Genomic DNA, 27,544 nt, shown 5'->3' on the forward strand with positions numbered 1-27,544 from the left:
CGGAAGAGCCAGGCCATGAGGGCTGCGGAAGAGCCAGGCCATGAGGGCTGTGAGGGCTGCGGAAGAGCCAGACCGTGAGGGCTGTGGAAGAGCCAGACCGTGAGGGCGGCGTGGAAGACAAGCTGCGCCGAGAGCAGGGAACGATGGTGCTGCTGGAGGTGAGCCCTGGAATCAAAGTGGGGGGAAATGGGGGTTAAATTACTGATAATTGTGTGGAAAAGGGAATGAAGTGAATTCATGGTGTAATTTCGGTGCTGGGGACAAGGGCTGTCGTGCCGGGGAGGAGGGAGCGGGGAAGGAGGAGGGGACAAAATGGCGGCCGGCGCTGAGGGGCAGCGCAGCAGGGGCTGGTGGCACCAGGGTGCCCAGTGTCAGTGTGTGAGTGTGGGGCAGGAACTACAGCTCAGCAGAGGGTCCCACTGCAGACTGGATTTATTGATGGAAGGTTAGTGGTAATGTTACTGGCAGCACTGGATTAAAAGTCGTGAAAATACAGGCTGGCACGTGGTACCTGCTTTATTCTCCTTGTCCGCTGTTTTTGCAGTACTTAAATGATGGTTAAATTTTTAATTAATAACATAAAGAGCAAAAGGAAATGGTAGCAGAAGCAGAGCCTGGGTGAGAATGGCAGTGTTGTTTGAAGGAAGGTGCCTGTTCTCTCAAACCCTGCATTTGGAACGATCAGGGCCAGGCAGCCCAAGGGCCACCCCAGAAGGGACACACCTGAGGGGTCACGGGCTGGGGCAGTCACATCTGTGCTTAGGAAGTGTCTAAATAATGATGCTGACTGTGCTTGAAACATAGCTTAACATCCTTTTAAGTGGAAAGGTATCAGAAACCTTTGTTCTTTGAGTTTGAGCCTGTTCCAAATGCCAGGTGAGCTGGTTTGTGCTGGGATAGTTTTTCTCACTAGTGTGTCTGGTGCTATGTTTGGATTTGTGATGTAAATACCATTATTCCAGGTATGAAGTTTTGATAAAAATCATTTGCAGACTACAGCAGATAAATCCTTGGATTTCCTCCATCTTGGTGTCAAAATTTATTCTAGATTTATTTCCAGCACTTGTGTTCTGTCCACTTGTTTTCCCTACGTGTGTTACTTTAGGAACAGAAAATACAGGTCCAGAGTGTAAGGGACGTGCCTGTGAGTGATGCTGAGCACAGGCTGCGCTCTGTCAGGGTGTGTAGGTTGACTAAAGTGTGCTATTTTTACCTTTTTATTTTCAGCAAATTAGCTTTGCATAATGGGAACAAATGTACTCCTTGCCATGGCAGTCAAGAACAGCACTGCATTACAGCATGTCTTAAAAGTTCAGCAGATAAAAATATTTATTGTGTTGTAGGGCTGATATAAAGAAGCAGAAAAGAATATTTATAAGTGTTCCTTATGTGTGTCACAAGTAGGAGATGCTGAGACAGGCTGGAGTCAGGTGGGCACTGGATTTCTGAGCAGGTGCTGGGTGGCCCTCAGGAGCCCACAGACACACATGGGCACCTCAACTTTGATTCAGGGAACTGAGAGCATTTTGGTTTTTAAGCATTTTAGTTGCTTAAAACCTGGCTCTAGAAGTCAGAAGGAAGGGGTGCACATTCCAGGCCTTCCAAAAATGAGAGTTTTAATTTTACAGTAACAAACTCCCACCTCTATTCTGTCACTGCTGGGTGCTTAATTGAAAATGAGATACTGGTGTCAAGTCCACCTCTAATTAAAAAGGAGATGCAGGAGAGCATGTGTGTCTGTGCATGTGCAGAGTGCACAGGGTGTGAAAGTGCTGAGTTTTTTGGATCACACTCTTTGTAATTAGAAGTACTCATCTTTTAGCTCCAACTTGCTCTAAATTACTTTTTTTTTGCTAATGAAAATATTGTGCAGTTGCTGTAAGGGAAAACAACCAACCCCAAACCCCTGAGGTTTTGAAAACTTGTTTATACAAATGTTTAGATAAATTGCTTTTTATGCCTTAAATTTCTAAGATCTCTTTGAGCTGTGCTGGAATTTAGAGTGCAAGTCCAAGGCAGCAATAGTAGAGCAATCACCCTGTCTGCCACCCCCAGGTAAGGTGTGCATTGTAATTAATGCCACCCTGAGAACGTGATTTAACCCTGGGTCAGCCCGTGATTTAACCCTGGGTCAGCCCGGCAGTGGCTGGACCAGGCGAGTGGTGCAGGTCCCTTCCCCTGAACTGTGGCCAAATTATAGAAAGCAGAGGTAACTGAAGGCTCTTTTTCCACCTCCTGCTTCTCCTCAGTCTCAGCCATCAGCTGTTCTCCCAGGCCTGTGTTCTACGCCATGGCTTCACGGCCACACAGGTAAATTGGATCTGTGGCAGATGAAGTAGGACACAGCATGGTGCTATTTATCTTTACAGAACAGGAACATTTGAAATGTGACAGCTTCCCAAAGAGTTTTCTTTGACAGGAATGACATTAAACAACTGGCATTTTAAGAAATGCCATTAAAAAAAATTCAAAGCTTTTTTTAGTAAGAATTTAAAAGCATTTTATTGATTGTTTTCCTATAAAATCAAAGAAGTCTTTAATTCCTGAAGAACTGTGTCCAACGATAGGAAAAATGAAAAATGTCCTTAAAAAACATTACAGCATTTTTGGAAAAACTAGGTATGAAAAATATATACAAGGTATTAAAAAAATCTGAATAAAATTAATGCCTGGATTTATACATTCAGTTATGTGTTAAACATCTGCCTGTATACAATAAATTTGTTAAAACAGTAGCAGTCTTTTTTACTATGTTAAATAAGTCTTTGTTCAATTTACAGTTTCTGTCATTACTATTTTATCAGTCCTCTTTTAAATTAATTTACAAGGCTGTATAACCACTGTCAGACCGTCCAGGTAAGTACTTTTGTACAAAATTATTGCCTTCCTACTACAGTTTAAATTGTTAGAGACAGACATTTACAAACACCCAATTCACTCACCAATGAAATCAGCACATTACAGACTATAAAACAACCTCCAGCCCCTGTTCTGAGGCTGGGGAAGGCAACAAGAAGAAAGCCTTGGTACTACAAGTTGTCCCCTCGTTTGTAGTGAGCAGTATTTAGCTGCTGAGTCAGCAGCTGGTCCTTACCCGATGAGGGTTTGCATCCCACAGTCCCACTGAGCTCACACAGCAGGAGGGGGCACTGGGGTGTGCAGTGCCCTGTGAGCACGGGGCAGCACCAGCACAGCTCCTGCCAGGCTGTTCCTCGGGCACTGCCCGAGCTCTGATGGTGCCCACAACAGAGAGGAGACCTGGCACCTCAACCAAACTGTGCAGCTCTTCGCTCTCCCTCTGCTGTGGATCCCACAGGATGATAAAGGTGCAGGTAACTGGAGTTCAGCAGAACACGGAAAGAACTGATCTCCAGTACTGAAGAGCAGAAACCCCCCAGTCCCAGAACAAAGTACTTCATGTTCCTGCAGCCCAGCAAACTCCTGCTCTGAAACAGTAACTGAACCACAGGAGCTCGTTAAACACCTGAGGAAACCAGGAACAAATCGGCTCCATTTCCAGCAGTTACTCTCTGCTAAAATACCTGGGCCAAGATGGATCAGCACCACCCGCTTTGCAGAGTGTGGTACCTTGTTTTTGCTTTCAGAAATCCTTTCACCACTGCAGAACTAAAAGGAGACAGTCTGAGCTGCCTGACAGTGTTTGTTAGAGACCACTCCAGCTGGAGGCACAGCTCTGGATTCTTCTGGAGCTTCTGCCAGCTTTCCTTGTGCCAAGGCCCAGGCTGTCCCTGGATTTGCACTGGAGAGGTAGGTTGGCCTTCCTGAAGTACAGAGCTGGTTATTCTAGTTCAGGTCACACAGGTTCTGACACAAGTGGGAAGTATTCCATTAACACCCTGGCTGGTACTGGGACTGTCCCACTGCAGCTCTTTGGGACACCCCCAGCATTGCTCTTCACCTCCAGCTCCATGGATGGGGCCCATGTCTGCTGTCCCGTGTCCTGTGCAGCTCTGGGGAAAGCAAGTCAGGATACTGAAAAACGGAGGGAGTAAGAACAGAAGGAGGCGGGGATGGAGCAACTGAAGCCAGAACTGGAACGAGTGAGAAGGATGCAGAGCTGAGCTCCCAGGACACTGCTGTGAGCTGCACTCTGCTCCTGGTCTAACCAGGCTTCAGTTCGGAGCTCTTGGAAGGCAAAGCGAGGACGGACACGAGTATCCAAACGTCAGTGCTCTGGTGAAGGGGGTGTGGGCTCCGGTGCCCCCGTCCCACAGGGAGCCCCCAGCAGCGGGTGCAGAGCGTGGTGTGGGGACAGGAACACGCTACACGTTGGTTTCCAGCCCCAGCAGGCGCCCCATGCGCTCCATGTTCTTGTCCAGGGTGGCACGGCAGGTGATCTCCTTGGCACACTCCATGGGGAACCAGCCCCGCTGCCCGTCCCGCAGCCGCTCCCCCTCGTACCAGCCTGCAGGGACAACAGGGACACCGTCACAGCTCTGTCACACCTGGCTGGCCTGCACTGAGGTGACACTCACAGGCATCACACACGTTATACACCGGCCCTGGCACTGAATAAAGGACCACATTAAGAGAGATTTGGCAGCTTTTTATACAGGCAGACTAGGGAAGAAAGTCTACGTAAAATGTATTACACAATTTCATATTGTAATTAAACTATAATTTGCAATAATGACTATACTATCATTGCAATCTAAAGAGAGCAGTGCAGCACAAGTGACAGCATCTTGGATTTCATACGTAACACTGAGTAACATCCAACTGGGATTTATCCCTCAAGTTCTGGCAGTGTCCTGCCTCCCTGAGCCAGCACATGGTGCTGTCAGTGGAGTCACAGGCATGTCCAGGCATGAACCAGTTTTGATCTTGGGGTGCTTGATGCTGTGGAAAACCTCAGCAAACTCCCCGAGCCAGAGCTGTGCCTGTAGCAGGCAGGGAAGCTCAGGCCATGGCACTACTCAGACTGGGGATGCTTCTCGTGGACAACCCTGGCACTCACTGGAGTGTCTGAGGTCCTCATTTTTAGATAAATGCAATTTCTTATTTGTGGACATGTCAAAACCAGGCAGCACACACGTTCTGCAGCTGGTTATACTCTGCTCAACTGCTGCCCAACAGAGCCTGTCCTTTAGAAACCTGAAGCCAGATGTCCAGGCTTTTCTTGGAAGCTGAACCTTTTCTCAGTTGAGGCCCATGCTATTAGAACCAGTTTTTTCCAGCTGGATCTCCTGCAGAGGTGGTTATGACTGACAGCCAAACCTTCACTCACCGTCATTCACTTTTTGATAAACCAGAACGACATCAGCCACTTGGAGGGACAGTTCATCGGCCTGCTTGGCTGTGTATGTCCTGATGATCTCCACCTGAGCCAGAGCTGGGGAGCAACAAGCCAGGCTCAGTTAAACCAAGCTCAGAGCAGTGCACCTCATTAAAGCACACAGACCATTTCTTTTTCAAACCTCCAGGGTGCACTTCCCTCCATGCCCCTCCCCTGGGCAGTCCCAGCCCGAGGGGGGGGCAGTCCCAGCCCGAGGGGTCACTCACTGGTCCTGTCCGTGTGCAGCCCGTCGCTGTCCTGCCCCAGCGCTGTGATCCACCGCGCTCTGTCACTCCTGCAAGGCAGCAAACAGAGCCCCGTGTCCCAGATCATGCTCTTGAGAGTGTCAGCACTGAGACTGCCCTTATTTCCTCCACAGTCAGCACATATCTCCTCAGCACCTGGGAGTAACCTGGGTGTATCACCAGTGTGTGTATTTTGTGCCTTAGTGACAGGACGATACAAAGGTCTAACCTAACCCCGGTTCCTTTGTCCTCAGGAGCCACACACCACATTAGGTGACAACTGAATAACTGTGCTGGAAATCTTTGTGTCAGAGAAAACATTTCAGTTTTACCTGCACAAAACCCTGTTCCATAGGCACTCTGACCCACCCAGCTTGGCCTTGGAGATTCCCTTCCCAGCCTGCTCAAAGTACAAGATAAGACTGTAAAAATAGGTAATTTTTAAATACAGGAATTCTTTTCAGCCTCTTCCTCTGAGTGATGATCTACTATTTATACTGCAAACAGTACAGAACAAATCAATAATAAATCTGAAGAACAAAATGTCTTTTCATCCAAAGCCCAGACAACTAAAAATGTCCTGCATTTTTTCCCCAATAAAATTGCATTTTCAAACAAGTCTGAATCATCTGCTGCCTTCATAATGAGTTCTTTCATAGAAAGCATTGATGATCTTTAGTTTCTTTCAGGGTTATTCTAAACTTTGAAAGCAAACCTAAAACTATCAATTTTTCCAGGCAGGGATATGTCTGGAGCTCTCCCTTTCATGTGTCTGTCCCGCCTCCAGCTTCCCCCGAACAGACAGACTCTCTCAGTGCTGGGGAGGTCGTGCGGAAGTTAATGGCCCTCAGAGCCAGGCTGGGCACCCACAAACAGGACCCTGGTTGTTGCTGCTCACACTGCCCAGGAGAACAAGGACCAGGCTCTCCCAGCAGGGACAGCTCTCCTCCTCCCACTGCTGCCCCGTCAGTCCCCACAGCTCAGTGCCAGGGACTGGGCTCAGTGTCTGCCCGCTCCCACCCCGGGCCCTGGGACACTCCTGTCCCCCCCTGTCACCCCTGGGGACACCCCTTGTCACCCCCTGGGACACCCTGGGACACTCCTGTCCCCCCCTGTCACCCCTGGGGACACCCCTTGTCACCCCCTGGGACACCCTGGGACACTCCTGTCCCCGTCCTGCCACGGTGGGACAGCCCTGACCCGGGTGAGGGACCGGACACAGCTGTGACACCACCCGACGTTACTGCAGCCCCTACTCACTGAGTCTCTGCTCCCAGCAGCATCTCCACCCTGTCCCCCGCGTGGTTGCTGAGCACCAGCAGCCTGAAGAGGTGGGCGGCAGAGCCCCGCGAGTGCAGCACCGCGTTCCTCCCGGGAGAGCAGCCGGGCTCCTCCTCGCAGGGCTGCACCACCAGCTGCTCCCGCAGCGAGTGCTCCGTCACCGTGTAACTCTCCTCACTGCGGGACAGAGCGGCACAAACACACCCCGGGTTAATGGCTGGGTTCCACGCAGGAGGTCTGGGTGCAAACACCATCACAGAACCCACATTTAATTCCAGAGTCCAGGATGGTTCTTCCAACACCTCATCTCCACGGGTGGGGTAACAGCTCCTGCCACTGTGCTGGTGTGAAAACCAAGCTCTTACTGGGCTCTGTGGGGTGTGTTTTCACTGTTCTGCAAATTAAATACTGAAATGTTCTGGTTTTCTGCAGAACACCTTTGTATGTGATGGACACAGAACACACCCCAAATGGAACCCCTCCTGCTCTGCTGCTCTGAACCAGGGAAAGGTGGGGTGGGTTGGGTGGGTTTTGTTCGGGTTTTTTTTAAAGAAACCAGTATTTTAGTCTGGACAACTCCTGCTTAGCCAAGGACAGAACTGGGAATGCTGCCATCATTACCTGGAAGACTTGCATCTGAGAAAGAAATGTGTCCATACACTTGTGTAATGAATAATAAATGCATTCCTTGCTAATTATCAACTAGTTTGCACATGTGCACAGCTAATCATAACTGCATTTCTTACCAGTTAATCAAGAGAAACCTTTACAAACCCCTCCTACTCCTTACCTCCATTCCACAAACCAGTGGGATCAGCCAGGGCAGGGCAGCCCTCACCCTTTGCCCTCTGTGCCTCTGATGCCCACACAGTGCCTTGTGCTGCCTTTGGTTTATGGAATCCCCCTGGCATCCTTAGACAAACCACAGGATTGCAGGTAACGCTCCCAAGAGCGCTGACCCTCTGGCAGGTAATATTCCCAAGCAGCAGTGACCTTTGGCCTGCCAGCACTGACTGCTCCTGCCAAGATACTGCATTAAACCCTCAGAAGTATTAAATCTTTTTTTAATGATATTTGAAAAAGAGTCGGATTGTGTCTACACACAGAAGGAGCTACAAGGACAACTGACAGACAAAACGTTCCCAATAAACTAAAAGCTGGGCAGTGAGTGGGGAGAAGCAGAGTTTTACTGCTCTCCAAAGCCTTGTGTACAATGACACATCCCAAGTTCCCATGTCCCCTCCTGGCCTGATCCCAGGGAGCAGCCCTTTGCCTCAGTCCCTCACAGGGCCAGTGTGACAGAGCAGCTGCTGCTGCCCCACAGGTCAGAGCCTGTCCTGGCAGTGCCACCCCACAGCCCCGCAGGGACCAGTGCACGGAGCCAGGACAGAGCTGGCAAGGATGGGCTGAGCCAGGGCTGCCCACGGACTCTGTGCAAGGACCAAACTGTGCCACTGCAGCACTCACAAAGCTCTATTTTTAGCACAAAGTGATGTCTTACTGCAATGTTAAGAATCTTCTGCTCAAGGAAAAACACAAATATTTAACCTCAACTAGCAACCAACATTTCTGTCCAGTGCTGCAGTGCCGTGGCAACACTGTGGGTGGGAGCACAGAGCACCCAGAGCCCAAACTCTGTTAACAAGCTTTGTCACTTGGGCAGGGGGAGCTTCCTGCTCAGGGTATCGGGGACTCAGAGCTATTAGTGCTGTTCCATCACATCCCTTCTACTGGGTATCCTGGGACAGCAACCGTGTGAGTGTGCCAGTAACACAACAGGTTCTGTCACCGGCCTCTGGGCCCAGCTGGGATATTTCCCTTCCAGCAGCTGGAAGGTGTTACAAATCCAAAGCCTGAGTTTGGATCAGAGCTGCTGTTACACAAATCTGGTGTGTGATCGGGACAGCAACAGGGACCAGTGAACAGGGACCAACAGGGATCAAGGACCTGTCACTGCTCCCCCAGCCCCAAACTGGCACAGCACAGCAGCCCCACGTTTAACCCAGTGTGACCCAGCTCTGCAAAGAGCTGCCAGGGAGGGGACAAGGGACTGTCTCACAAACATCCAGCACAAGCTTCAATAAACACGGAATCTCAGAGACCTTCACACCAGCACAGCAGACAGGGAGAAATCCAGGCACATTTCTTCCCAGCTTTAGAAAAAAACTCCACTTAAATAATTCTCCCCCTTCACTTTGGTTTCTCTTTGCTTAAATATTACCATTTTCTTCCCAAATGTTATATCATACCCCACTCCTCAAAATTTATTTCAATTACAGATTTGCAGTCTCACAGAAGGGTTTGGCTGAACAGGCCAACCCAGATGCAAAAATAGTTCTTCAGAACAGTTCTCAGCCTCAGGAATAAGGTTCATTCCTCAAGTATTACCCAACAGCAGCAGCAGAGGATATAAATTCCATCCAATTTGATTATTCTACACCTCCCCTCAAATCCAGTGATAAAAATGTAAATGGCAACTGCTGGAAGTTGTACCACATCTGCCATCCTCAAAAACCACCCAAGCGTGGGGAGCGTGGAGGGGAATGGACATTCCTGCTCCTTTATCCTTCCCAAACTTCTCCCTTGGCTAAGGCATCAAGAATGAGCTTTTTAACTGGTTTGACAGTTTGGAATTTCAATTGTGTTTGCCAAAAGTAAATCCTGTTTAATGAGCAGTTACTCGTCGTTTGCACCCAGGGGCTGATGGACAGAGACTCAAATAACTGCTGAACTCATTTCTCAGCCACCACCACGTTAGAAGTCAATGCTTCAAGGAGCTGAACACAAAGGCAGTTTTATACTGGTGGAGCTCTTACCTCTTCTTCTTGGTGATGATGAGGACATCATTGAAGAGGAAGAAGTAGACCTGCTGCTTAGAGGTTCTTTTGGAAAAAAGTCCAGTGTCTTCTACATACGCTGTTAATTCGCCCCTTTTCACCAACCACCGTGAAGAGGAAACCAGTGGAAAGGGCTGCAAGGCAAGAAAATCCCATTTTAGTCCTTCAAATGTAGAGATATTTTTTAAAAAATCAGAGACTGGAGTACGATGTATTTGGGGAAGATGCTTGAATAAACTCAGAGCTCACAAAGCGGTTACCACGGTTTAAGGGACCTCCATCACTCCTACAACACACAGGTAACAGCTGCAAATACCTGGGAATCACTCGGGCACCTGATCATTGCTCACCAAAAGTAAAAATGAACAGACCTGACTGGTCACACTTGGGGTGGAACAGACTGTGAGACCTCCCGAGGGCAGTAAAACCGAGCCTGTCTTCCAGGAACGTGTTTGTGGATGGCTCCTGAGGCACCTGTGCACACTGGACTGTGCTCCCGGTGCCTCCCGGCTCTTCCCGGAGCGCCGGAGACGCTCCCTGTGCCAGTGTCACCCGGGACACTCAGCCAGGTTTGCAGAAACCTTCACCCCCCAGCAGGTGCAGGTAGAACCTTCTTCCTTCCAAGGCTGTTACCACCCCACACCTCTGATGTGTTCCCATGGGCTGCTGTTCTCAATAGGAGCCCTTCAAGTCCTGTCCGCTGGCAGGCTTTATTTAATATGGAGAATGAAGGATTCTAGTTTCTCTCTGGGTGAGGACCAACACCTGCAGCAAAGCCACAGAGGGTCTGAGCTGCCTGATGTGAAGGTCTGAATTTATTAACCCAAATTATTCCCAACTGCAGGAGAAACAGAGCCCACAGAAGGCCCTTTTGTTTCTCTGTGCATGAACACGAAGGGAGATGTGAGACTGTGTGTCCTGGTCACACAGAGCCTCTCTGAGGCTGTGACACAGCCCAGGGAAGGGCCACACTAATGAACACAGCTGCCTGTTTCCCCCTCATTTAAGCACCTCTCACATGCTTTTAAAACACCCCCTTCATGCAGCCTGTCAGCTCCTTCCCATTCTGCATGAACTGCCTTTGTGCATCCCTTAATCCCTGTGCTGAGCCAACCCTGCCTGTACCTGCCCAGGGGGCTGAGCCAAACCCAGCCCAGCTGGGACTGGGACCCTGCTCGTGGAAGAACAGAACAGGAACTCCCGAAAATAACCCCCCACAACTTCTCTGCTGCTAAAGATGAAAAGTTGAAGAACTTCTGAACCTTGATTAAAAACTCAGTTCTAGAGATGTGCCACGTACAAAAGTGACACAAGATCTGAGTTGCTTCTCTTGTGCTCCCATGAAATTCTCCACAGTTACATCTAACAAAATAATAAACAAAAATCTCCAAACATTCTGAGGCTGGGCAAGAACAGAAATACTTTAACTAATTTATAATGGTTATAAAACAGAATTACAGCCCCATGATGATTGGTTTACAAGCAAAAAATACTTTACAAAGTTCTATTTGAGGATGAACTAAAAATTCCTCTAATCTGTACTCCAAGTGAGTTCATCCCATTTTCCTAATTGACTCTATTCCAGAGGCAGCTTGGTTTTACTTTAATTTTTCCTTAATTGCCAAAGGAGCACATCACGTGCACCATCTCCCTGCTACAGAAAACAGGCTCTCAGAACTGAAAAATGCCTTGAGCCCTGGCCAAAGTGGGGCTTCCTCTGCCAGCTGGCAACTCCCCCGACCAGACAGGGCCTGAGCCACCACAGGCTGCATTTGGGATGCACAAAGGAAAATTCTCCCATAAAAGCACAGAAGGACAAAGCCCCCGGAGCTGCTGTTGCTGCCCCAACACCAGCACGAGCTGTTCCCTCATGGAGGGGATGGACAGAGCCCCCGTCCCGAGGGAAGGGACAGGAACCCCCGAGGGGCTCCTGGGATTGGGAACTGAGTGGAGCCAGAGAGGGGCTCAGCCCCAGCACTGGGCTGGGCTCACCCGAGTCTGGTATCACCACTGTCAGGAAATGGCACTTGGCCAGAAGTGTTTTATTTGTCGTTGCTGTTGCTCTACGTAAATATTAGTACTGTTTCAATTTTTAGTCAAAATTTGAGAATAAAAATCCTTTGGACAAGTTGAAAAACCTCTTTTTGGAAGCAGCATTTCCCCCAAGCCTGACCCTCACAAGAGCCACGCTTTTAAAACCATGAACCTCCACTCACTACACGTCTGATAATGAAACAATCTTCTCTCAAAGGAATCCTCACTGTGTAAGTGTCAGACACTCAGGACAGAAATGGGATTTCAGCAAACATTGAATAGAAAACAATAAATGTACTTGAAGAAAGATCTTCAACGTCCAATAAACCCCCTGCTATATATGACTGGGTCTGCTGGTTATTCCTACCACAAAGACTGACTGGAGATGATTTTTTAGCAGAAACCTGAGATGTCCCACCCTTAAGAGAAAGGACAAACATCCCCAGGATCCTTCCCTGGCCTGGAAGCTTTTTCCCAGGACATCTTGCCCATCAGGTACATGAGAACACCCCGGCACTGAGCAGCATCTCCTAATGCCAAAATCTTCACAGCAGCTTAATTTTTACAGCAAAGAATACTCTTATTTCAGTATATATTCAAAACCCTTGTGCTGTAGTGTCACCTTCTACTAGAAATGATCAAAATACTTGACCAAAATTTTAATTTTTGTCCTGACACATCAGATGGTTTCTTTGCAAGAATCACTGTGGGATATGACAACATGGTAAGAATTCCACTGCTTCCTGTGTCAATGAAATGGTCAGAAATATCCTCCTGCCCATACCTTGATTTTGAATTCCAGCTGGGAGTTAATGGTGTACATCATCTCCGTCCTCTCCATCTTCCGAGCGCCCTCGTTGCACAGACGGACCAGCTGGGAACGAGACAGGGCTGAGCTGGGCTCAGGGATTGCACCAACTGCTGTTCCCTCAGGAAAGGCACTTCCAGGGAGGCACAACCCCCCAGCAGTGACACTCCAGGCTGGGTCACCCCCAGAGGGTGTCCACGGGTGCCCAGGGCTGGCCCCACACCCGGCCCTGACCCTGAGACCCCCTGACCTCCACAGCCCCCCAGGACCCCGGGAACTGGTTATTCAGGGGCAGTGGGACAGAGCCCAGCCCAGGTTCTGGCTGAGCAGGGCCACAGTGCTCTGCTCCAGGGGAATGATCAGCTCCACACACAGCCCTCCCCTGCTCCAGCCACGCTCTGCTCCCACACACACACCCAGCAGCACCAGTGGCACCAGTCTGGGCTCTTTTCCCAAGTAATAACCAGTAATTCTGGTGTAAAACCCATCCCCAGGGGCCCTTCTTAAATACAGCAATGTGGAGGTTTTATGCCTCAGTGCTCCTCCCACCTGCATTATTATTGCACAAAACCCATCCCTTTTCCCTCACAGTGCACAGGAATGTTCAAGGGCCAAGGTAATGTCCAGCCCCAGCAAGCAGAGAAGCAGCTTTTTGTTCTACTAAACAACAGCCAGCACTTCCCATCTCACATCAGCCCATGATACACTACAGCTCCTGAAATGCTGAGATCTTGGGAGGCAAAAAAACCCAGTTTTCTTTTCATACCCCCACGTTCTGTTTTAAAGAGGTGTCTTTTCTAGAATATAAATACATTAAGCAGATCAATTGGAATTTCCCAACAATTAAACAAAACAAGGGATAATCTGCTTGCACAGGTTCAGAGGGAAGGACCCACATTTATTATCCAAGTCACTGTTGTTGTAATGTACAGTCTGTGCCTGGAAACTGGACTTCTGTTCATCTCCCACCACTGACTCCTGGCAGAAAACCCTGACTAGAGGAGAGCAGCTCTGAAGCACTGAGAGCAGGGCAGCTGGTTCAGTTAAGTCTGCTCAGAAGATTCAGACTTTCTTTACTGTCAGGACACTGTTCTGGGGTTTGTGATACACACAGTCCACCCTGGGCTTTCTGTTGGAACAACTGGCATAAAACACAATACATTTGTCCAACTACACAATGAAACAGGTGAACGATAAACATGAAAATTAATTCTCAAGTGACCAACAAAACCCCAAAGCAGCCACTTCTCTGGTGGGTTTCTGAAATGACAAAGGCCTGGAAGGCGATTCAGGAAGGAAAACAGTCAAAGCAGGAAAAATTCTGCAGAGAAAAATTTCAGTGAGCACTTAAGAATGTACCTTGCTGACTTCTTTTAGAGCCTGCTTGCAGTTCTCATATTTTGCTGAATCCTTGGGAGTTTTCTGGCAAATGGTCTGAAATTAAACATCAGTTACTTCAGAGGACCAAGCAGCACAGACTGCAACCCACAGAGAACTCAGAGTCCATGAACAAACTGCCCAGGTGATCAAATTAATCAGTGTCCAATTTGCAAACCTACAGAACCAAATCATCAGTCCTGTCTCTGGCTCCTACCAGAGCTGGACTCCGAACCTGGATCCCAGTTGGGTGTTCCAGCTCCTCCTCTGGTTCTGGCACCTCACCTGAACTGCCACAAGCCCTGGTGTGAACTGTGGCACCAACACTCCTGGCACTTCCATCACACTCCCGGGCTCCCCAGTCGCTGCACACGGAGGGACAGCTCAGTGCCACCCCCACACAGCTCCCCTGCCCTTGGGAATGGAGTTCATCCTTCGGGAATGGAGTTCCACTACAGACAATTTCTGTGCTCGAGCCTCCTTGGTTTCAAAATTATTGTGACCTTTACTGTACAATTTTCCTATTAGAATGTCCAAATCTTTAACTTGTGAATGGGGGTCAGGAGCAGGAGGGACCAGTCACAGTCAGCAAACAAATGCAGCAGGACTCCATAATCCACAGCCCAGGACATACAGCCCTGGACTGGCACAAGAGGGAAGATAGGGAGAGACTGGAACGAACCAGGAATTGAGTATGAGAGCATGTGAACACTGAAGGAACATGTATCAAGGAAAAACAGAGAAATAGCTGTTCTCACATCCATCAGTAAGGGGAGACGAGTGACTCTCTGCATGGGAAGGATGAGGAAGGAGATCATGGGCAAATTCCTGCAATCCTCGTGGGACTCGATCCGGGACAGCACCTCCTTAAACGCTGGATTTGTGGCTCTGGGGGAAAAGAGGGAGAGGATTAAATGGTGTGTTTTACCAAATAATTGTGCAAGTTGCCAGATCTCAAATAAATCCTGGTTTCATTGCCAGGGAAGTGTGATTTGCAGGAGCTGGATCACCTAAGCCCGGCACTGACACCAAACTCAGGCACTGCCATCCCTGGCCGTGAGGGCAGACCCAGGGGAGCCCGTGGGACACTGAACTGATGCAGGAAAGGGAACCAACCCCTGTGACCACGGCAGGATTGGGCTGTGCAGCCCAGTGAGTCCCCACTCCTTGGAGGAGCGTGCAGGGACAGCTCAGCCTGTCAGCACATGCTGGGAGCCACAGGTTTTGCACCCAACTCCAGAGCCTCCCCCTCACTGCCAGCACAGGTGGTGGTGCAGTGCCAGCCCCCGGGTGCTCACAGCAGCCTCTGCAGGGTGCGCTGCTGGTACACCTCGTTGGTGCAGTACTTCACGTAGGGGTCGAAGGAGGAGGCCGCGTGTTTCTCCACGATGTCACTGATGTCATCGATGAAGATGTTGTTCTGGTGCCTCGCTTCCAGCTCTTCAAAGAACCTGGGAAGAGGAAATGGGTTCCTCACTTTGACAAGAAAACAGTGTCTTACTCTCATGGCATTTCCCACTTCACCTGCCATGAGCTGGGACTTTACAAACTAATGACAACTGGAACGGTTGGTGACAGGGTGAGATCACCCCTCCTTTGGCAGGGCAGTGAGGGAAATCCTGACAGGACACAAATCCAGGGGTTGGTGTCCCCTGGCAGCTCAGCAGCAGTGTTGGCAGAGCCAATTCCCACTCTCCCAGTGCCAGAACCCAAACAGCATCACTGAGCTGGTCAGACCAGAATTTCCAGAAATGGAGTTGGAAAAGAAATGAAACTACTTCAAACACACATTAACACATTTCCTCTTGCAATTAAAGGCAGCACAACACCAGAAGTGCTCAATGAAATCAAGGTCTGTGTGACTGCTGAGCCAAAGACAAAAGCCATGGTTGGCTGAGGGGGACATGATGCTCATGTTCCACATCCTCCAACCCACCCCTGGAACCAAACACAGATTGGAAACACTGAAAACGGGCACAGAACCCAAAATCCTCTGCTGGCTCCTCCCCTAACCATGCTTGTTGTCCCACATGGAAGTCTCTTTGGCCTCTGGAAGCTTCCCACTCCTTTTGGCACTCTTAACTTTCCCACAGCACGAGCCTTGATTTCCACCACACTCACTAGAAACCTCTCCCTGTTTGGGGAGTAAGAGCTCACACAGACCAGCTCTGCAGGTCCCCACAATTCCCCCCACAGCACACCAGTGCCATCCTCACACACGCAGAGCTGCTGACAATATCTCACCAGCCCTGGCCACAGCCTTTGTAGATCAGGATTCACTGCCAGAATCCTCAACTCCCTGGAGTCAATGAGCTTGTTAAAAATTCTCACATAGTAGAGAAAACATTAATGAAATACTTGGCACTCATGATCCTACATCAAGTTCAAATATTTTGAAACCTGTTTTATTTCATTTCAGCCCTTTATTCCATTTTCTCATCACTAACAGTGGCTCTTCAAATCTGTCACCTTTTTTCAAGTGTGCCACTGATGTTCTCCAGAGTCTGTTTTGCAAACACACCTCAAACCTGTGAGGGGAGGAGAACAGGATGAACAGCAGCTGATCACCCACGTGTGTAGGAACAGGGGTTAACTAAGTTAAGGTATTTTCCAGAGGTAGCTGCTGCACTGAGTGGCTGCCAGGCTCCCACTGGGTCAGTCACAGAGTCAGGACAATCCAGGGGATTTTGTCCCATTTTGGATTTTGTCTGGTTTTGTTAAGTTTGGACACAGTAACTGCACATGCACTGGCTGATGTTTGTGTTGGCATTTCATGGAAAACAGGGTACCACAAAGAGGCACCACCTGCCCTACTACAGCTTCCCCCTTCCCTTCCCCTCTCAGTGGTGCTCTTTAACAGCCTTGTCACCTCTGAAGGGCAGAGTCCCCACACCCTCTGCCCCCCCATCCTCTCAAAGCACAACATATTCCAAGTTGTCACTGACTTTGCTGTGCTGTGGATTTGGGTTGAGTGTTAGGACATTCCACTCACTGCTCCCAGAGCTCCAGGGACACACACTGAAGGGAAGAGCTGCCTCAAGTGTCACTGGGGTCCAAGAAGGTAAAAAAACAAATAAAAAATGAAATAAAAGAGTCTCCAAGTCACAGAGTCTGCAATTTCTCATGAACCACAACAGATTCCCATCACTGCCCACCAGGAACTGGGATTCCTCACTCTGCTCAGACATATTTACAGCTGGGAGAAACTCCCACTGCTGCCAATTTACTGTGCTCAGGAAATGAGGAAATCCAGAGTTTCCTGCTGGGTTATGGCACCCTGACAAGGTGTTGGACCCTGCTGGGCCACAACTTCCACTTTTAGAATTTATCTGGTGCTTCATCAATGACATCAGACACAGTCACTGTAAGATTTGTAAAAATCTGGGATAAAGAAAAAAGGGAATAGAGGGGCAGAGAGAAGCAGCACCCCCAAGTCCATCCCCCCAACATGTACTACAAGGAAATCATGCACTGAAGTTTGAATCAAAGGTTGTGGTTTTTCACATCCAATCTGCTAATTCCTAGATACAATCAGTGAATCAGACACATCATAAACCCTTTCACTTATAAATTTAGGACATATTCTGTCACATCTCAGGACCGAGGGATGGAGTGATTAAATTCAATTTAACCAACTAGGAATTAGCTGTGCTGTGTGATGCTTTTTTTTGCTGAATACCAGAAGGATTTATTTAAAGAATCTGTTTCTGTTAATTCCAGAACTTTTCAGGTTGAAGTTACATCCAATTAAGTGGAAGTCAAACAGCATCACAGGACAGAATTTGATTTCCCTCATCTTGCCCTTATGTTGTTTAAAAGAAACATCCAATCTGTACCACTCCAGCCCCTCCCCTAAAGCTGAGGGCCAAATCCAGGACTGCAGGTTTAGCTCATTCCCTGTTTGTTTGTGTCCAGCACAAGCTCCAGAGACACTGGAGCTCTGGCAGTGCTGGCTCTGCCCTGTGTGACAACAGTTTCCTCCTCACAGCTCTGGTGGCTCCTGTAAAGGCTCTTCCCGTGTCTCCGGGCAGATCAGCTCCTGGAATGACCCCCAGGAACAACTTCCTGACACTTGCTCAGGCAATTCCCTCAGGCTGTTCATTCCTCCTCACTGGCACTGCTTTATCCAGGACCGACAGCCCCCAGCTCCTCCAGGACTCCCGTTAACTGGGGTGTTAATTGGGGTGTACAGTCACAGACCCACAGCGCTCCAGGAGCAGCCCCAGTTCCCCACAACCCACCTTTGCAGGGCCCCAACAGCTGGTGCCCAACTGCCAAAGTCCCACCACAGAGTTCTGCTCCAGCACAGCCCAGGGTCCGTTCTGGCCAATGTTTCTCCTCAACATTTACTCTCCCTTCACCCCTGGATAACTGAGCAGGACTTACATTCCCACAAATACTGGATCCTACCATCTGCATATTCCAAAATTAGGCTGCACTGGATTAAGAATTGTTGCTCAGTTTGTGAGGTTATCAGGCCTGGTGTCTGACACAAGACAGACTGTCCTGCAGACTCAGCTCGAGTGCTGCTGCTGCCACATGGCCACCCAGGAACAGAAACAATCCACTGCAGTGGCAGAGAGCACAATTCACCTTCCTCCTCCCAGAGATAAGGGAACTGGAATAACAATTGCCAATTTCAGATAACTTCAGATAAAAGTAATAAAGATTTCTGATTAGACTCTCCAAATGTGAATCTTCTCACCAGGAACAGAAGCTGAACATCTGCATCACTCTGGTTATTTGGGGAAGGGGAGGGGGATTTAAAATAGTAAAAATGTGAAAAAATCCATCCTTTTTTCCATAGAATTGTTATGCTGAATCATAATCAGAGCTTTTACAAAAACCTAAATAATGGAAACCAACCTGTATCTACACACATAAATATTACACCAAACCCCGCACAGCCAACAGCCCATAAAACACCTTTTACTGGGCAATGCCCACCGAGCCCTCCAAACCTGGGCTGGCACCTGCAATCCCTCAGTCCCAGCAAACACTGGTGCTGCTGTAACACAACAGAACTAATCCATTGTTGCTCATATAAGAATATGAATAATATAAAAACACCAATTAAGCATTGCTTTGCCTTGGGGGGAAACTCTCCACCTCAGCTAGAAACAGCAGTGACTTAGAGTGCCCAGCAAACTCTGCAGGGAAAGCGTGGAATTTATTTTCATTTCCAATGACAAATTCCCCCCAGGCTCCTGCCCCCAGCCCTCAGAGCCAGTGGGTGCTGCCCTGGGCACCCCCGAGGCTGTGCCACACCACAAACACTGCCAGGCTCATCTCCCCACCAAGGTGCTCACGCTGAAGGTCCAGACAAGGGCAAGGCCAGAGGGCAGGTTGGACAGCCCCGGGAGGTGCTTTCAGCAGTGCCTGTCACGGGACAGCCAAGGGCAGGACACAGCCCCCAGTGCTGCTGGATTCTCCCTGTGCCACCCCAGGATCTGCAGCCCCTTCCCGGCCCATCTGCAGCCCCTTCCCGGCCCATCTGCAGCCCCTTCCCGGCCCATCTGCAGCCCCTTCCCGGCCCATCTGCAGCCATCATCCAGGGCAGCAAAACATCACACAGGCCTAAAACCAGGGAGAGAGCCACAGGGTTTGACTCTGCTGCACACAGAGCTGCTTCTCCTCTAAAACGTTTAAATAAACATCTGTATCTGTGATGTTCCTACTGACACAGCCACATCCATAGGAGCGGCACATCCCACCCTGGCAGGGGACATTCCCCTGGTACAAACCCCACAGACCCACTTCACTGCTCCCAGAGCAATGGGCAGGCCTGAGCCCAGCTCCTGTGTGTGCAGGGACAGCCTCCAGCTCAGGAACTGCAGGTTTGAAATCTCATTTAAACACAGCACACTGAGCCCAGAGTCCCTGAGAGGAGCCAGGGGGACACACAGCCATCCTCCCCCTGACAGCCTGGCTGAACACAGAGCTTTCCAGGCTTACCAACACCTTGGTGCCTTCTCAAAGCTGCACATTTGTTGTGCAAGAAGGGCAGTGGCAGATCTCAAACCACACTGATCTCGCTCAGCCCCAGCCAAGAGAAGCTGCTGCTTCCCTCTGCATCAGGCTCTGCCCAAGGAAAGCTGAGATGTGAGTCCCAGGAACTGCTGAGCCTCCACCCACTTTACTGCCAAAGGAACACCCAGATAAACACAGTTGGTCTATTTTGTGCTTCCTGCAGCAACAGTAAATCTAAATACTGGTGAGAGATCCCTAAGCTGCTCCCACAACAGCCCTGCAAGCCCCACCAGCAAAGCCCAGTGGCTTCAGAGGGTCTGTGTGGGCAGTCCCAGAGATTGTGACCCCAGTGCTCTGCAGGAAGGGACCTACAGGACAAACACAGTTTGGGTTACAGCTGGAAGGCTTTACAGGTTTTAAGTACTTTTGTTCTACTGTCCTCAAACACAAGTATTCACATAAATCACTCTGTGCAGAGGGTGGGCCACAGAAGAGCCACAGGCTGCAAGAAATCAGCTGCAAATGCTGCCCTGGGATGATTTCTTTGTTTTCTTCTTTAAACAGAGAATATGTTTCCATCATACAGGAATGGGTTTCAGTACAAATAGCTGTCAGGGCAGCTGGCAGCTCCACACCATAGTTCTGGCCACGGAGCTCCCACAGCTCCTGTCCCTGCCCCTCCTCTCCAGGTCAGTCCCCAGCATCACTGTGGGCCCACACCTGAGGACACTGGAGCTGCTCTGGCAACGGTTCAGCTCAAAATAAACTGGGTTTAGCTGATGCCAAAACTATCTGTTGCTGGGTAACAGAAACCATCTTAAGTCACCACCGAGGGAAACTCTGGGGCTTGGGTGTTTTTATTTGTTAAAAACCAGCTATCCTGTTAATGTTAAAACCAGCCCTTTGCAAGGCAATTAGAGGGAGAAGTGGCAGTTCATGGGCTGAGGGCCTGAGATAGAGAAAGAAGAAGAATTATCTCCAAAAATACCTAATAATAGACATAAAAAAGAAACTGAACACAAAGGACTGAACTGGAACTAGAGCAAGGACCGACAGGAGAGTTTTGAAAAGCAATCCAGTGAGAAGAGGAAAAGTTCTGAGGGGACCTGACAGTGAGTCTCCTCCCAGGAATCTGGGACACAGTCACAGACCTTGTGTGCTGCCTCTGCACAGGAAGATCAGTGACAGTACAGAGCTTTGGAGTCAGAGAGGGACACAAAGACAATTAATTTGTCAGGATAATTCTGGCAGCAGTAACACACAGAAACACTGAGAGGACACTGTGCAGATGAAGACCAGATAGGCAAGAAAAAGTTTCCAGAATTCCTGAGAGAGAGAGGCAAACCAAAAAAGACTCTAATGGTCACTGTTCCAGAATACTGGTTTTGTAAATTTAAAATAGCAATTGAACCACCCTTCATCTGACAAATACTGATAATATTGCCAAGCTTCAGCAACTGCAATTAAAAATCAACTAAAATGCACAGCTACAGTCACACAGCTGAGATGAGCTGAGGGCAGAGCAATCCTGGTCAGATCTGCTGTTCCTGAGCACTGGAGTCATGTATCTACTCCTGTCTCCAACAAAGAAACCAAATTATAAACAACAATCCCTGGGCCAGGAATGCAAGTCCCAACTACACATCCTTGTAAAGCTGCTGTTCAGCACCCCAAGGGAACAGTGCAGGGCAACCAGAGCTGCTCCAGCTGCCAAGAGAACCCTCTGCACACACAGTTCCTACAAGTTAAAGCCACAGAGTTCAGCAACAAGTGCAGGTGTCAGAACAACCCAGAGAGGAAGGAATCAAAGGAAACAGCAGAATAAATGCACTGTCCCAAGTCATCAGCATGATGCAAATCCATAAATGTGTTCTGTGGGCACCTAAAATTTAAAGGGGGGGGGAAAAAGGTATTTTGGACTCACAGGTTCTACTCACCATATTTTTCGTTTTTGTATTATATGCAGGTTTTGGGGTGGTTTTTTGCAATCTGTCAAAGAAACTGAGCAACAGAACTCTGCTTTCTCTAAAAGTAATGTTTTTAACGCTTGTTAACTGATTCAACACATACACTCAAATGATCACAAGGACTGCAATGAATCTCTATCATATAAAGTATGTGGGAAAGAGGTGATATGTTAATCTAATTTACAAAAAAAGTGCTGTGAGGAAGCTTACTTGGTTCCTAACATATATTCACACATTTAAAATTAAATTAGGATACTCAGACGAGCTGTAAACCTCCCTCACAAACACACACTAAAGAAATCAAGACAGAGTTTACAGTTAGAACCTGTCCAGATCCTTTTGTTACTGTCTTTTTCTGCCAAAGCACATCTGAGACCACAGAAGTTTTTTGCCTTTTGTTGGTCTGGTGGCAGAGAGGCACAAATGCTAAAGCTTTCCTTTCTCTTAGGAGCCTGGTGATTTAACCTGCCAGACCAACTGTTCCTCAAGACATTTCCCCGATTTCCCTGTGGCTGCTCTTTCCCCAGGGAGGCTCCTGGGGAGCTGTGACCTCTCTTGCCCCACATCCCCACACTGATTTCTCAGTGCTCAGCCCATTCCTCACAGAGCTGTCCCAAGGCATCCCCACAGCCCAGTCCAAGAGCTCCCCTGGATCTGTGGGAGTTCAGCTCCAGCACCTCTGAACTCCCAGATCTCACACCCAGGCAGATACACAATGAAAGACTGAAGCTCTCCGAAGCACCTTCCAAGAGGTTTCCACAAGCACACCCAGTGAGTGCTGCCCAAATTATTCAGCTCCACTCTCTCTGTCAGAGACATTCCAGTGAGCTCCCAGGAGCAGGGAGGACTGCTGTCTGCATTCTGCTTCCAACAAAGGCAGCTTTGTTCCCCCAGGAATGGCCCTGTCATGCACCAGAGGCCTATCCTGGTGTTTCTGGACAGTCTCCACTAAACATGTTCCAAGGCAAAGTTCCTAGATAGAAGCTTTTAGCAATTTTGACTAAAGTACTTTTATAAGTATTTTTATCAGCTCAAATTCTTCAGCTCAACTTTTGCCTGAGCAACCAAACCCACTGGTAACTACACCCATACTCAGGTTTTATGTTTTTAAGTAAAGCCTGCTTAAAATACAGCAGAATGGGACAGATGCTCACTTTTATAACAAAAGCATAGATTTTGCTGCCTTGAAAGACCTTGAAAATAGAAAGAGACAGTTCAAAGACACCAAGAAAGAGGCTTCTGGTTTAAAATCACTTCCATTATTTACACAAGTCATGTTGGTCAAAGTCAGCACAAAGTTTTGTTACAGTTTAACAGTATTGCATAATTCAGGAAAGAAAATATGTTTTCATTTAAGTGTAAAAAGGAGTTAGGACTTCTGTTTTTACTCCAAGTTATAAAAAAAGCCAAGCTCTTAAACCATTGGGCTTTACAGACAAGAAAGAATGAGATTATAATTCTAGGCTAGTAGGGTATTTTTCCATGCTTTCCTTTTTTTTTTCTCTCCCCCTCCCACTTCCTTTGAAGACCACTAATCAAAAGGGTTTTAAGAGTTCCCCTAAAAATATTGTTCTCCCCACCCCCATCATACTCTACTTTTACAAAAAACACTTCATGTAAGGAGAAGCCTTTAAAAAGTACGTTTCCTTGAAAATGCAGACTTTGATAATCTGCATTCCCTGACACCACTGCTGGGGTACAACCCACTGCTGAGGTGGCTGAGGGGTCACACAACACCCAACTCCTGGCAAAAGACCTCAGCTACGAGAGAGAGAGAAAAGGGAACAGGGGAAAGGGAAAGCACCCCAACCAAATCCAAATCCTGTCCTATAGCTCCTACACTGGGTTTGCACTTGGCACAACACATCGGCCTCTCTCCCAGGTACATCCATGGAACAAAACCTTGGTTCTCCAAAACCTTCAGAAGACAAAGTCAAATTGCTGCCCAGTACATGCCAAATTCCACAGACTTTATGGGGCTTCAGAGAAAATGCTAAAAAGGACTTTACCACAACTGGGAACATGAAACTTCACAAGTTCCACAAAGGTACATGAGGGTTTAATGCTAAAGAATTCAGATTTTAACATCACAGTTTCTACAAGAAGGACAATTTCTACACAGGAGACAAAAGAAGAGGGCACAAAGGAAAAAACATTCAGATTCCTTATTGAACCCTGAGCCCCTCTGTGAAAGAAGGCCAACACTTCTGTGTTCCACAGGTAGAGAGACCCACGCAAAGCTGTCCAGAGAGACAGCTGGGAGCACCCAGTGCCTCCTCCAGGCCACAGCCTTGACTTCACGAGTTTGGGAAGAAATGGTCATCAGTAAAATGGTCACTTCAGCTTCCAACAAGAAACTTGCTTCTATGTTAAAGCTGTGTAATTCTTTTAAATGCAGAAATGCTGCACTTACTTTTTGCTTGCTTCGTAAACATCCGTGATGTTGGAGAAGAGGTGGTGGCTCTCTGTTTTGGTCATTGTGAGGCTCAGTTCCCTGGAATTTTTAAACATCCGGATCAGAATCTCCAAGCTCAGCAAGTAAGAATGCTCAGAAGAGATCACTTCAAATATTGCCTGCAAAGTAGAGGGGGGAAAGAAAAGACTTCTTAGTGACTGGGCTTTTTTTAATTAAAAGAAAAGAAATGTTGAGGAGGGGTGCAAAGCAAAGTTTTTGCACGTAAACTACAGATTATGACATAAATATTCACTTCTATGATAGTTGCATCACTTACTTTGAAATAAGTGATTTAACACTAGAAAAAAGGACTTTTTTAAGAAGTCTATACTCAGAGTTTTCAATGCAACTGCAAACAGAGGGTTTGAAGACACCTCCAGACCAAGTGTGACCACTCCCCACTCATACTCCTGAGAGGTGGTTTTGGGGGTTTTTGGTGTTTGTTTTTTGGGGTTTGGTTTTGAACATGTCCATTCCTGTGGTCTGTCTGGAAGGTTCCCATCAGTCCCACGACTGCTGGCCAGGCCCTGTTTGCCTTTGCTCTTCCTGACCAGCAGCTGCTCAGTTCCTGACTGTCCCTGGGGCACAGGCCAAGCCCTGCAGGAGAGGAGCCTGGACCCAGAGCTGGGTCAGCACTGACACCTTGGGTCCCTCCAGCACCAGGATCAGGCACAGGAGGGGCCAGGACAGGGGTGGCAGCCGGTCCCTGACCCCTCTGACCCATCACCCTGCACTCCATGAGAGCCCACTGGTCCTCCCACCAGCTGGCACACAAAGCAAACTGGTGATGGACCCTCTGACTTTGAAATCCACTGGAACTTTTCATCTCTGATGTAAAAACCTGTTCAGCTCTCGGACATTTATAGTTGTCTGAAGGTACATGGGTAATAGAACTTTATAGTTCTCAATATAACCAATGTTGATACTTGCATCTACTATTTCATTACTTATCTGCTACTAACTCCTCTAAAACCAAAGGAGAAATACCCAAACACAACAGCACAAGGGTTAGGTTGGAGGCACGAGGCTGAGGTCCCTCATGGGCTTCTTCCCAGTTTGGTAACAATAAATTAAATAAATAGGACAAAGAAAGACACTTTGCTTCTAAAGTGTAAGGAAGGGAGTATCATCTCACCATGACCCAAACACATTCTGGAGAATAAAAAATAAAGAAGGCTTAAGAACCAATCCTGAGTGACACACAGGAACCCCAGCACACCCAGGGGCTGGGTGGCAGCTCCAGGTGATGCAGAGTTCCTAAATGGCACTTGCAGCCAGGCTGTGGTTCATTCCATGATATCAAGGTCAGCAGATGTCCACCCCAATGGACAGGAACTCTCAAGAGGCCAGGGGCACACTGCACTTTGTACACACATACACAGAGCTTCAGCTTGCAGGAAAGAAGATCTGCTGAAAATAATTTTAGTTCCAACCTATGACATATTTTCTTTAGCCAAAAGATGCACAGACCCATCTCACTAATGGGTTCTGAAAAGTGGGATGTGTATGAACACAGGACATGGACATTAATCGAGGCAGAAAACAAACAAATATATTTATCTGCAGTGACAATGTATTATGGTATAATTATAAAATAATCTAATAGGCTCTAAAAAGCAGTTTAAAGACTAGATAAAGAATAGTTAATAAAAGAAATACAGTTGTAGCACAACCTCGTAATGCAACTACAGCTTAAGAATATTTATTTAGGCTCCCTCTGAAAGAATGGGCCTCTAATATTCAAATAAAAAACCTCAGGCTTGAAAACATTTTTGGTAACATTAACGACTTTACATGTAAGAGGCATCCAAAGAACTTGTTCTCTTTGAAAAGATGCAAGTATGATTGGGCTGCAAGTATGGCTTCAGGAAACCCAGACTAAAGGTTCCTGAAGGGTATGACTGAAACCAGTGCCTTGTGTCTCAAAAGCTTCCCAGCAGGAGGCTGAGGTATATCCTGAATTGAAACGAGGACACTGGGACAAGTTACCAGGGCAGGTACCAATGCTACACTGTTTCTACTGAGAACACCTTGTTTTTTCCCTGCTGCCGGACATACCTCAGGAGCTGCAGGAATACACTTGGCTAGGCCAGGCTATGCTTTCAACACCTCTCATCCCCTTTGAAATAGCCCCTGTAGGTGAGGAAGGAGGGTAAAGCAGATAAAGTGGACACAGGGAGCACAGGGGAAGAGGAAAGTGGACCAAGAGGACAAGAGGAGCAAAGGGGAAGGAGACAGAGAGAGAACAGGTCAGTGCATTGGTGGCTGCGCTGCCAGGGAGGCACCGGCTCTGTCAGGGGACAGGGGCAGAGCTCACAGCAGGGACACAGTGCTCTCATGTCCAGCAGGGTTAGTTACAACTCAGGGTCTTTGTAAAAGCTGCTCTTTGTTCCTCATTGCCTTTAAAAATTCATGTGCCACCTCCTCCCTCTGTGATCTCGGGGTCAATGTCACACCTTCCCTGGCACAGCAGTGACTGTGCCACTGCCAGGCTGGACCCCCCCTGGCAGGGACACAGCACCTCAGCAACAGACAGGGTTTGTGTATTAACTCTCCCTGGGGACTGGGGACACTTCACTCCAGGGCAGGAAGCCGAGCAATGAACTTATCTCCTTGTCAACAGAGCACTGAAGCAGGTGAGCAGTGCAGCCCCAAGCAACCAGCCCCAAGCACAGGTTACTGAGATACCTCCTGCCTCTTCCTCTCCTCCTGGCTGATGGCTTCTGACAATCCATTCTTCTTCACCTGCAAAAGAAATAAAGTGCTATTTTTAAAATCTCTTGGGGAAAAATGTGATTTTAAAAAAATAATACAGGATTATCAAAACATTGCAGCTAAATAATCAGTCCACTCCAGGGACAGCAATAAACCAGCAGAAATCAAAACAATGTCTGTATTTGACTTACTGAAAGAATGGTATCATTTCAGTAGAAACTATCCCAAGACACAAACCCAGGAGCACTGCCACGAAAGCAGGCACAGTGGAATCCCTCAGGTTTATTCTTTCCTGGTGCAAATCACACACATTGTGTTTTTTAACAGGAGAATGTTAAAAAACGAAAATCCAAAACCCAGAAAGCAAAGCACCAAGGATGGCCTGGCTTCCTGCAATTCCCAGAGTGTTAAACCCAGGACCCCAAATTAGGAGGGACACCAGGGAAGGCAAAGAGCCACAGCACCACACACGTGGAACACAGAGACATGCCATGGCCACAACACCTCACATGCACTTCCCTCCTCCCACTTCCCTCAGTCTTCTCCAAAAGCTCCTAAT

General features: G+C 48.1%; 1 protein-coding gene across 1 annotated transcript in view; it reads right to left on the reverse strand.

Annotated features, from left to right (window-relative positions):
- Positions 1-2,306: 2,306 nt before the first annotated feature.
- ARHGEF26 (Rho guanine nucleotide exchange factor 26) overlaps positions 2,307-27,544 on the reverse strand; it is a 31,998-nt gene continuing 6,760 nt past the window's right edge. The window contains exons 4-14 of the mRNA XM_017835463.1: positions 26,959-27,015; positions 24,229-24,389; positions 15,177-15,329; positions 14,637-14,766; positions 13,861-13,935; positions 12,478-12,567; positions 9,639-9,793; positions 6,802-6,999; positions 5,524-5,591; positions 5,249-5,353; positions 2,307-4,426 (exon numbers count right to left, since the gene is read on the reverse strand). Coding sequence (XP_017690952.1) covers positions 4,284-4,426; positions 5,249-5,353; positions 5,524-5,591; positions 6,802-6,999; positions 9,639-9,793; positions 12,478-12,567; positions 13,861-13,935; positions 14,637-14,766; positions 15,177-15,329; positions 24,229-24,389; positions 26,959-27,015 — 1,335 coding nt within the window. The 3' untranslated portion in view covers positions 2,307-4,283. The remainder of the gene's footprint in view (positions 4,427-5,248; positions 5,354-5,523; positions 5,592-6,801; positions 7,000-9,638; positions 9,794-12,477; positions 12,568-13,860; positions 13,936-14,636; positions 14,767-15,176; positions 15,330-24,228; positions 24,390-26,958; positions 27,016-27,544) is intronic.

Source organism: Lepidothrix coronata, unplaced genomic scaffold (assembly GCF_001604755.1).
Source record: "Lepidothrix coronata isolate B3197 unplaced genomic scaffold, Lepidothrix_coronata-1.0 Scaffold256, whole genome shotgun sequence".
In the NCBI taxonomy this organism is placed as follows: Eukaryota; Metazoa; Chordata; class Aves; order Passeriformes; family Pipridae; genus Lepidothrix; species Lepidothrix coronata.